Consider the following 12,537-nt stretch of genomic DNA (forward strand, 5'->3'; position numbering starts at 1 on the left):
AAATGGAGAGAGAAGCAGGCACGACGTATTACAACGGGGGCAAAGGCCTGCGTTAACTACCTTTCACTATCTGCAAAGAGAGAGTACTCCTAATAGAAATGAGGGGGGGGGGGCAGCATTCAAAGCAGATCAGTGTGCATAAACACGAAAATGTTTTTACTTACCACGTACTTGACATTCGACAGCTTATGATATTTGCTATTAAAAAACCATTGAAATTCACTGAAAAAACCATAGGTTATAGACCATATATAGTTAGGAATTAGCATTTACAAAACCTTGAAAATTCACTGAAAAAACCATAGGTTATAGACCATATATAGTTAGGAATTAGCATTTACAAAACCTTGAAAATTCACTGAAAAAACCATAGGTTATAGACCATATATCGTTAGGAATTAGCATTTAAAAAAACCTTATTTTACCCACACAAAACCATTGAAATTCCATATATAGTTAGTTGCACTACCTATATATCGCGCACCCGCAATCCACTGCTGATGATGTCACATATTACATCATTCATGACATGGTCAGTGACATCACTGATGACATCACTGATGACATCTCAAATGACATCACTGATGACATCACTGATGACATCTCATTTGACATCAATGACCACATCACTGATGATATCATTCATGTGACAATACAATGCATCTCCTCACATTTTAATATAACCTCTGTTTCACCCAGTGTTAAATACAGAGTATAATTTTTAAAACCATTGACACACCAATACTAGTTACTACATACGCACTCACTGATTCCTACGTCTACACACACCTTCACTCATTCACCCATACAATCATTCATACATACAATCACTCATCTTTACAACACTATCATATGCACTCATACACCTATACAGACACTCACAGTCTGCCACTCATCCATGGAGTTACTCACACATCTAGTCAGTCCTGTAAAGAATCAATGACATTTCCATTTTCTTGTCTATACAGTTAAACATAGAGCACCTTACATTTTCAAACATATACTAACACATACTTACCTTCTTATACAATCATTGATACAAGTACACATTGATCTGCACAGTCATACACCTCCCAGCCAGCCACACACACACTCAGTCTCCCATACAAATACTTGGGCAATCAATCAATAACCCATATAGTTACTCATATAGCTACTGATCAACACATGCAGCAGTTTATAGAACAACAGACATAATGATGCACAAATTAAGATAGTTTAGTCACTAACCCATGCACTCAGTGAGACACATTTAATCACTCAGTCATACAGTCAGTCATGCACCTACTAAATCCTTCGTCCAGACACTTACACATCCACTCATTCTTCAATATGTAAGACATATTTAAACTTTACAGAAACAAAAAATCACTGGATGTTGTTATCAGTCATGTCATCAGTGATGTCATTTGAGATGTCATCAGTGATGTCATCAGTGATGTCACTGACCATGTCATGAATGATGTAATATGTGACATCATCAGCAGTGGATTGCGGGTGCGCGATATATAGTTAGTGCAACTAACTATATATGGAATTTCAATGGTTTTGTGTGGGTAAAATAAGGTTTTTTAAATGCTAATTCCTAATGATATATGGTCTATAACCTATGGTTTTTTCAGTGAATATTGATTAAGAATAGTTAATGTTGTCTATAGACTGACAACATAAATACTATTATTTATTCCACAAAATAGATTAAAAACATGAAAAGAACAAATCTAACGTTGGCATGCATACAACCCTAAAATGTGATCGGTTTCTGCACCTTCATGTCAAGTGAAGGATCTCCATGGAGCAAATTCCATTCGTATCGGATAATCCCATGGTCGTCTATGCTCTCTCGGCCATCCAAAATTGCCCAGTCTGTCGGTAACTGCAGCACCACATCTTGCCCCGCATTGCTACGTGGAGGTTCATCGATATCTGAGGAAAAAAAGTACAGTAGATGAGGGAGACAAAAACGATTTCTGTACATAACAAATTGCATTGACAGTATTTTGAATATTTTGTTAGAGATAGTAAACATAGTTTTAGGTGTCAGAATGTGGAAGCAAGGCACTCTTGGAAACAAGATCAACAGGACTATTTTTTATGCGACAAGGGCATTGGAAAATAGACAAACAATATTTAAATGTATCAAAATCAAAGAGAAGTACGCACAAATAATAATAAATGTGTAAGGTAAATAATAAGCTTTATGTTCTCTTTTAGAAATAAATGTAATTTATTTCTATCAATAGCATGTTATATACATAAAACTTTATTTAGCCAAAAGCCCTTGAGAAACAGATTTCATTGGAATGCCAGTAGTGAATTGTCAATCTCCGATTTTACAAAGCAACAGGTAAAGTACCGTACTGGGTCTTAAGTAGCTTTGGGGGCACAATGTGTAAAGAAACTACAACTTCTAAAGACGGGGTTTGTGAGCAGTGGAGGGCAATAAAGTGCAGTGAAACTGCTACAAAGGAACCAGAGAAGGTGTCCTAAGGGGGACTGGACTTATTAGTTGGTTATTTGTTTGTGTTTACCCTAATGCTAGTCATGAAAGGGTTAAGGGGAGGATTAATGGACCGCTATCACAAGTATAATATGTTCTTCTTAATATGTCCTTACATTGAGGCTCCCATAAACTCACCAGGAGAATGGCTTCACCCCCATCAGTGTCCCTTATATGCTGTAATGTTCTCTTCAGCAACAGGGCACGCAAATGAGTATTTACCCTTTATGCTTCCTTGCAAGATTTATTGTTTTTTCACAATTGTTACTTATGGTGCAACTAGGGGAGGATGCCACCTTTTGTTCCTTGCCCAGAAGCACTTTGTCCCCACTTCACATGCCCTTGGTCGAATTCTGTTTCTGGCAATTATTTTATTCTGAAAGAAGTGAATTGAGAAATGCTTAATCTGCAGGTCTTCGTTTTAGTTGGACGTTTCCAGGTCAGGTTCTGCTGGCATTAGCTCAGTTCAATGTGACCAGAGCTGTGAACTCCTTCGGGGCGCACAAGGGCAGCAATTAGCTATATTCAGTCTGGATGCCTAACAGATCCCAACTCGGTGGCTCCTCAAGGCTGATCAAATAGCTTTGGCATTACTACCTACATAAAGTACATAAGATCCTCCCCTTCCATTCTTGCTTGTATACCCAGAATGCTTACATCAGTGGCCCTAACTTTATGGCACTATTCTGAGATGATCATCAGTGCAACAACCTTACCAGTGGTTTCTTGTAACTTCTAATACTTTTTCAGATATTACCTTTTCATCAGCTGGTCTTTCTGCTCATCTTTCCTGCCACCTACATCATCCTTACCACCACTTTCCTTGCCATCTTATTTAGGGTCTCTGTATTTTTCACCAGTTTCATGCCCATTTTTCTCAGTTTATCACATTTCCTATTGAAGGTCTCTGTATTTTTCTCAGTCTTTTAATGTATGCACAGAATGCTTTTTTTGGATGCAGACAAGTAACTGCAAAAGCTGGATTCTCCTTTCTTATGCTTCAACTCTGCTAAAACCACTCCTCACAGAGAAGTCATACTTTTCCCTTAAATGCTTTTCTCCTAGTGTCTCTCCACGGTTTATTGTTCCTGCCATTTTCTCTCTGCCACGTTGGTCGCTGCTGTGCATGCACCTGTGCATCTCTTCAGCTCCCACAATCCATCGATTGAACAAATCCCCAACGACCCACCAAGACGGACAACCTGCTGTAATCTATGGAGCCAGATGGTAAATATCAGTAAGTATATTGCATACTATTCTTTTTACACATTTACATGCACATATAACAAATACCTAGGTAAACTGGAGCCACTGTCTTTGGCTGTAAATTACATCCAATCCCATTCAAGTGGAGGGTACAAAGAATTGAAACCTCTCTTCTATAATGATGCACATTGCATAAGATAATTAGTTACTCATCCTTTAAAACGTTTTTTCTTCACTGTTTTGTGCATGGTTGGGCAATAAAATGAATAGGATTAGAGACTTAGAGATTTGGGGAATGTGGTAATTCCCAGTCTTCTTTACTGGACATCAGGTTTATCAGTCAGGTCATCCGGTGGGCTATGCAAGGCTCTGCTCTGCTCTTGATGGAGCTCCCATGTGCTGACAAGACCTGCACCAATAGTTTGCTATCCTGGTTCCAATGCACATTCATGTTTTGCCAGACATAGAATGCACATTTCCTTTTATTTTACTGCTCATGTCCATTTCTTGTCCGCAAAGGAAAAACTGATACTATATTTACTTTCAATTTAAAAGAAAAGCCATGAGCTAGAACTGATTTATAAGCCTTGTAGACTGTAGGAGTGGACCATCGGAAATAGAGGGAATCAGAATTTATATAAAACGTTGAGAAAATGTCCTACCCTCAACAGGTTTTAAAAAGATGTCCAACATAATGGAAAGATGTGTGAATTTTCTGTCCACCACATGGAGAGAACTGATCCTACTGCACAAACAGATTTTGTGTTTTAGGACGATGTGAGGGTGAGATACGAATGTGACTAGCAATGGGAGATGTTACTATTAATCACCATAGATCTCTTGAAGTAAAAACTCGTTTATAAAGATAAGACAACATATGTCAGGAGTATACTCTTTTAGCCATTTTGAAAATTCTATTTCATTTGAACTCGGGCAATCTGTAACAGCCCAACCAACAACAGAACTACAGGCATCACCACTACCAATGAAGAATTGGATTACATTTCCTTTGTTACAAAGCAGTTAGGAAATTTAATATTTGGACACCCCTTTCCTTAGATGCATGATTCATACCTAGTCACGATGTGGAAAATAGAGCAGACCTCTAAGAATGCACAAAATCATGGAGGAGTAATATGAGAGGGTGGTTTTCTGGAAAGAAATTCCTTCATTCCAGTTGGGGTTAACAAGACTGGACTGAAATTTAGAGTTGTATTCACTTTATGACAACCTGTAGCTTGGATTAAAATATTTGTCTGTGTTTTCCAACCACATGTATCCTTATTTGCTGTTTGAGTTAGTCCGGTTTCATTCATTGTGATTCATTGTTGATGGTGCTGACATGGACATTACAGCATGGCGTTTGCTTTTTGTACATCCAAGGAGTGCCCACAGGATGTAGAAGCAAACACAAGGAGATAATGGACGGAGCGCTGAAACTTTTCAGACACCCCCAGTCACAGATCTGGGTTGAATCATCATCGTTCTTTAGCTCACTTTGCCACCCCAGTTCAGATGTAAATCCATGTATAAGCCATCTTCAGTATAGAAAGGGTAGAGCAAGCCATCACAATCATCATCAACATCCTGGGGTGTCTCCTGCTCCAGCATAGATTCAAAATCAGAACCAAAAATATAATGAGGCCTCTGCTGGTAAATACATCATGGCCGAGGTAGTGCATTAGAGTAAGGTTGCATGACGACCGGTTGCGATTTTGTAGTACAATATCAGTGTGGCTGAGCCGAATTTAGTTCAGGGGTATGACATTGGATTCAACACCCAATCATCTTCTGGTGTCAGCGTGTAGATGGGAATGGCTTTAAGCTCAGAGCTGAACTAGAAGTCCATAAAGTGTCAATGCTGGCCCGATTGCAGATCCCAAAGGGACAGTTTTGCTGAAAACTGACCCACAGGCGGTAACCCGATTGGAGGCCTTTGTAGTTCCCTGGGGTCCAAAGGTGCGCCAAAGCGAGTTGAATCACACTGAAAAATTGCAGCATTGCCTCTTTGAAGGCCTAAATCTGCTGTAGGGTCAACAACAGCCTGGGAAATATGGGGTGCATTGACACCAGCTGAGGAGTCAGTGTTGTGGCTTGGGACCACAAAGGAGTGCGACTGACATCATGACACCCTCAGGCCTTCTCTTGGTTGTCAACGTGGCGGGAAGGAGTCAAGTTCCACTACGCGCTATTATGCTTGTGATTGGACTTGGACTTGAGCAGTCGCATGAAAAGGACCAGGACCAAGTTCGCACCAGCGATTTGGATCAGAAGCAAGAAGCAAAAGGCCACACCTTCTTCTTGTATTTGGTGTCCTATACCTTCAACTCCAGGTCTCAGGTTGTATTCAGGTACATGAAGGCACACTTACTGCATGACTAACGTTGTAGCCGAAAGCCAGACACCTAAGACACACCTTTTGTAGGTCCGGACGGACATCTGCTTCCTGCAGACACAGCATGGTTAGAAACATTTTGTTTGGGTTGGGCCATCATTCCCTAGCACACTTGTCTGGTACAATAATTTAGGAAGCCATTGGACAAACCAACAAAGTTGGGAGTGAATCTCTGGATTTGCATTGGAAAGCGTAGAAAGAAAGGAACTGATATCAGCAAGCAGAGGTGGCGCTTGCTCAACTCCATTACTTCCACGGTGGTGTGGAGTCAGTGAAGAGCCACATGGCACCACCTAGTCGCAGTTGTGAAGTTCTCCAGATCTAGTCTGGTGCCTGTGGATATTCTAAAGTGAGGAAAGTGCAGTCAGAAGAATCCATCAGAACTATCTTTTTGTTCACAATGAACATATTAAAAAAAATAGATTTTAAGGACACACGGAGGAGTAGGAAGAAGATCAAGAATTCCAGGAACGCCCACAACAGCCATCACAGATGAATAAGATCATCAGTGTCACTGGGATTCATTCTGAGCATCCCCAAATTTGACCTGGGAGCTGCGCACCCCTCGAGGTAACCAGTGGACACCTGAAACTCTGGCAGTTGTAGCAGTAGAATTACCCAGTGATATGCTTGGGCACATGAGGAATACCTTCACAATTAGAGATTAATGGGGAATCAGCGATTCTGCACCAAATTACCCAGGTTACTCCTCATCTACCCCATATTTCATGCGGATAGAGTCTCCAGAAGAAAGACACCAGATCTGTAGTTACTGCAGATCTCTGACCTCATGGTCAGGCCCCATTAGAATAAAAAGGACACCACAATAAGGACCAGTTTAACCAGGTGTCCAATCAAGGGGTTCCAAGAACTCGTACACAGCTGCACACTGCTGACAAAATCACGGCCTTCACTTGGTTTCAATGGTGTGCCAGCTACCTTGTGTAATATTAACACCTCAAGCTCTTACTACTTCTATGAATGCTCATATTGCATTTTCTTTCTGGAATCCAAGAATACAGGTTAGTTTGACCTGTCCAAAAAGCCTCTCAAAATATATTTTTTATTAGGTAATAAAAGATAAGGGGAATGCTGTGCTGCACTGCACTGCAATTCGGTAAGGCCTAGCGAGATTTAGCCAAGATTCTCATTTTTTTTTACATATATTTAATCTTGTAGCTAAACAGGTTTGGATATTTGTACAGATTGTGGTTCCTTATGGTGTCACTTCATGCCAGCGTTAGGGTCTCCATTCTATCTGGCAATCAGGGTCCATGTTTTAGGCGTTCATTGGCATCATTGAAGAGTCAAGGGATTTTTGTATATATCTCGAGGTGTGTCTCAGTTTTGATCAACAAGTAATAGGAGAGGGGGCACCCACTCACAAAATAGTAAGCCCATTACTACTCCCTAACTGCACATCAATAGTTACTACAGGCATAAAGGACCCAAAACGGTGGTAAATGTACTCCAGCTCAGACCTGAAGTAAGTCCAGCACCGCCCATGGTCACCCACTGGTGCTGCAACAACCTCCCATTGAACGTAATGGAAGTAGGAACCTCAAATAAAAAGGCCAAAGGAACTGAGGTTAAATCAAATTAACTTATTTTAACTTTTTAGAAATATAAATATTTAATGTTAAACAAATTTTATATAAAAATCATTAGTTTATTATAAAATTTGGTAAGAACCTTTTTTTAAAATGTAAATTAATGCAACTTCAATGTTTTAAAAATATAAATAAAGTAATTCTATATATAACTTTTAAAACTCATTAGAACATAATAAAAATATAATTTTTTTTACATTAGGTAGGATTTTTTAAATTGATCCTTAAGAAAATACTTTTAATAATATAAATATTTTAAATTATTTTACATGAATTCCAATGTATTTAAAAAATATTTCTACTACTTGGATTTAAGCTTTAATATTTTTTTTAATAATGTTTCCTTTAACTTACTATAAGGAGATCTATGCCTTAATTACGGAGGTCTTCACCAAGCGTGTTGAATGAAAAATACAGTTATAAAGGCACTACTAGTAGTAGCTTTTCAGTTGTGTATGAAAATTGTAGACTCCACTCCCTGTTTCAGGCAGGAGGGACATGCAAGTCTACCATTTTGAGTAACTTTACACTCAAAAAAGGTGAACGGCCTAAAGCAGTAAATTTACTCAAAAGTATAAGAGTAAACATAGACATGTCGATGCACTCCCGTGTAAGTTATGTGAACAGCCCTATGTGTCACATCTACATCAATTTTACCAACATCTTCGAATATTAGGTTTGTGAATATTCAGATGCCCACTCCATCTTCCTACTAAGCATAAACCTTCAACTCTACACTTCTCATTACAACCTCTACAGGCTGCGATAAATCTACTCGCACACTCGCTATGGAGGGTCAGATTTTATCAGAGCGAGCTATATTTAGGGTCTACTCGCCCCTTGTAGTGATCTGACAACTGGTTGTTCTGTTTACTTACAAAGTGAAGGAGCATAAAATATTTCTTTACATTTTGTGTTCAGAGACAAAGTCAGTTTGCATATGCAATTACTTTTCTTTCTCTGACTGCAAAGTTGGAGAACTTTGTAAAGTGAACTTTCTGACAAATGTGCCGTCCAAGAAGTGTGAAATTAAAGGCTGGAGCATGTCATGTTTTCTTAGAACACATTTAAATAGCTAAAAAGGGAACTATACAAAGATTAAAAATACACTTCAGAATACTTTAGTTGGTGATGTCCAAATTAATAATTTGTTGTTGAAACCCGATTTCCACAGATTATTTTATACACTATATAGTTAGTCAGATATTTATTAAAAGTGAGTTTTTAAAGATGAACCGAGAAACATTCCTGCCCTGATGGCAATGTTATTAGTGAACTAAGTGGCAAGTCAGGGGCATGTGTATCCTGTATGTGAGCTAGATTCATAATATGCACGGAGCAAACGTTTCCAACGAATTCGGTTTTTTATACAGAAGGAATGCTAAATTCACATATTGGAAGGTGCTCTTGTATGTGATAATGAACAAAAAAAGGTGGCTCTGCAAAATACAATATTTGCCTAGGGTGACATTCTGAGACCAGTTTATGGGTCAAGTACATTAATTACAGTTAAGTTGAATAGATTATTCAAGCAGGTCTAGTAACCTTTTCATGATTGTTCGAGTCCTGCTTGATCCTAACTGCTTGAATTTGAAGACACTAACAGATAAAACAAGCATTAGCCAAGCCTGGCTTTGCCAATGGGTGACTGGCTATTTTAAAAGCACAGAAAATAGTTTTCAATATTTCCAAAATATACATCTTGTTGACAATCCTCAAACCAAAGTGAAACTTAGCACAATTTGCATTGGAACAAATGTAACCTGCCAGGCCCTAAATCATATTTAGTTGAAGGGCATGAGCCTTGAGCATTTCTGCCACTACATCACACCATACACCTCATCCCTCAGTTACCTCCTAGATTCTAATCTCACCTTTGTAAAACGTTAAACATGTGCTTGGTACCACTCTCCTTATTATGTATAAGACCTTTCCACCCCACAACAGCAGCTTAAAATACACCAAACACCCACCATGGCTTCCTGAAAACAACCACCAAATCCATAGAGGACTCAGAACTATTCAACATACCCAATCTTCAGAGATTTAGGACTTGACCAATTCATGTAAACGGTCAACCAATCTCTTACTCCTCTTAAACTGAAACTAGGCCCAACCCCTCATCAAACCACAATGAACTGACAAACATGTCCAATTGGCACAAACTTGGGCTTTCACTAACTTAGTTCAGGAGGGTCACACAATCACCTCTTTTAACAACCCAATATCTCTAAGATACCCTGCCACCCAAATAAAAAGGAAATCCAGGAGAAAGTGATGCCTTGTAATGCTTTATGCCACATCCTTGTCAAGTACTTTAATTTTATAGCTAGACTTCACTTTCGAGTGTATAGTGACCAATTACACTGTCAATTTGAGTAGCTCAATTACCTTAACTGCCATCTCCGAACCTTGGGCTATCATGGCCATACTCACATTGCATGCCATATCCTGGAACTTGTATTCGCTCCTAAAACTGGAACTCAGTTGTTAATTAGGCAGCCTCAATCATTGTCTAATGGCTTCTTAAACGTGCTCCTGGTCATTGATTTCAGGTATCACCAGGCACCTGCAATAAGTCATAAACTATGCCACCCCAGTAAAGGCACAGAGGAAGAGAGGCGATGGAGGAAGGTGTGTGTTATGAAGCAGGAGTGGAGTTTGGATAACAAGTGGGAGGAGGTTTTAATAAAGATATACAAAGTATGCAGAATCATATTTTTTTAACAAAGTATACAAATATACAAAGGCAGAGAGGAATAAATCAGATGTCAAGCAGCAGACGGAAGTGCAGGGTTAGAAATAGTGGGTGTGGGCCAGAGGGACTGAGAAATTGAGAAATTTCAGATCAGATGTAAAGGCTTTAAGCAGGGTACCATCCGTGGATAAGGAATGATTATTTGATATTTATTTGATATTTATGTGCATTTGTATAGCGCTAACGTTCGCTCCCAAGGGGGCATCATGGCGCTGAGCAAGCTGCGGAGAATAACAGGAGGATGGATTTGGAACGGAGGAGACTAGATGGCTGACAGGACAGAGGAGTCTAGCTGTTGGTAGACCCATGTCTTGAGAAGTTTTCTAAAGTTGTTTTCGTTATCTACAGATCTGAGACTGACAGGCAAATTGTTCCAGGCTTTGGCGGCCAGAACATTGAAGGATTTCCCACCCTTGGTCTTATATTTAAATCTGGGGATTAGGACCAGATTTGTCCCAGAAGATCTCAAACAGCGCGGGGGGTTGTAGCGCATGAAACGCTTTGCAAAGTAGCGGGGCCCTGTATTTTGCATTGTTTTGAAAACTGTAAGTAGTAGTTTAAAGAGAATTCTTTTATGCAATGGCATCCAATGCAGCGAATTTAGTGCTGCGGACGCTGATGACCTTCTGGGGAGTTGTAAGACTAGTCGAGCTGCAGCGTGTTGGATGCTCTGCAGCTTTCTGAGAGTAGATTTTTTTACTCCGGCCATAAGGCCATTGCAGTAGTCAAGTCGTGAGAGTATGAGGGCTACCGCGACTGACTTTCTGGCTGCAATTGGGAGGAAATCGAAAAAAAGTTTTCAGTGATTTTATTAGTCCAAAGCAGCGGCCGGCAGTGGTCTTGACGTGGTCATCAAAGGAAAGAGATGAGTCAAATTGAACGCCTAGGTTTCTGGCTGATGGAACTGCACTTGGGGGGGCCTCTGATCCAGGGGGCCACCAGTCTTTCGGGCAGAAAGAAAGGTTTTTACCTAATGGGATGATTTCCGTCTTAGCACTGTTGCATTTCAAATGGTTAATGTTTAACCACTTAAAGACATCAGAAAGGCAGTTTTTGAACCGAAGATCAGTGTCGGTCCGCTGCTTGTCAATTGTGACGACCAATTGAGTGTCGTCAGCGTAGGACGTGACAAGAATCCCATGTGATTCTATCACAGCTAAAAGAGGTGCCATATAAATGTTAAAAAACAAAGGACTCAATATGGACCCCTGGGGCACTCCAGATGTAATGAGTTTTTTGCAGGATAGGTGGGGTCCAAGGGACACAGTCTGAGACCTGTTTGATAAAAACGATGAAATCCAGGCAAGGGCTGTGTCAGTCACGCCAATCTCTCGCATTCGATTAATTAGGATGACATGCGAGATGGTGTCGAATGCTGCTGAGAGATCCAACAGGATGAGGACAGCCTGCTTGCCCTCATCCTGCAGGAACTTGATGGAATCAGCTAATTCGATCAGTGCTGTTTCAGTGGAGTGACCGGAGCGGAAGCCTGATTGCTGAGGGTGTAAGATGTTGTGGGCCTCTACAAAAGTTTTTAGCTCTTCATGCACTAAATGCTCCGTGACTTTGCCTAGGATAGGAAGGAGGGAGATGGGACGCATATTCGTCAAATCTGTTGGCGATTTATTCTGTTTTTTCAGTAGGGGTTTTACTGTAGCCATCTTCCATTCGGTAGGTACAAGTCCGGATTCAAGGGATTCATTGATGATAACGTTAATGTAGGGATTGACTGTGTCGATCAAGTGGTGAAGGATGATGGGGGGACAGGAATCGGTAGGCGCTCCTGATTTGCAGGCCCGAATTGCCTTGCTAGTCTGTTGCAGGGAGACAGATTTAAAAGCGGAAAAAAGGGGGTAGTTGACTGTTGCCTCTAAGGGGGTTGTCGGCGGAAGGGGAAAGTCTTTCTGAATATTAACTATTTTGTCGACAAAATAATCTGCAATTTGATTGCAGAGACTCTCTGAGGGAGGTATATCAGTGGTGAGGACTTTCGGGTGAGTGAAGGACTTGACTATGGTAAAAATAGTTTTTTGGTTTTGGTGTGCTTCCATTATAAGCTTGGTGTAGT

The 12,537-nt window shown here is 40.2% G+C and overlaps 1 protein-coding gene across 4 annotated transcripts in view; it reads right to left on the reverse strand.

Annotated features, from left to right (window-relative positions):
- The window catches only part of LRP11 (LDL receptor related protein 11), a 287,031-nt gene that overhangs the window by 225,144 nt on the left and 49,350 nt on the right, over positions 1-12,537 (reverse strand). For all 4 annotated transcript variants that reach the window (XR_013596241.1, XR_013596240.1, XM_078649382.1 and 1 more), the window contains exon 2: positions 1,769-1,926. Coding sequence is in view for 2 of the 4 variants with exons in the window: in XM_078649382.1 (XP_078505508.1) it covers positions 1,769-1,926 (158 nt within the window). In the remaining 2 variants the exon portion in view is untranslated. The remainder of the gene's footprint in view (positions 1-1,768; positions 1,927-12,537) is intronic.

This window comes from Lissotriton helveticus, chromosome 6, assembly GCF_964261635.1.
Source record: "Lissotriton helveticus chromosome 6, aLisHel1.1, whole genome shotgun sequence".
NCBI lineage: Eukaryota > Metazoa > Chordata > Amphibia > Caudata > Salamandridae > Lissotriton > Lissotriton helveticus.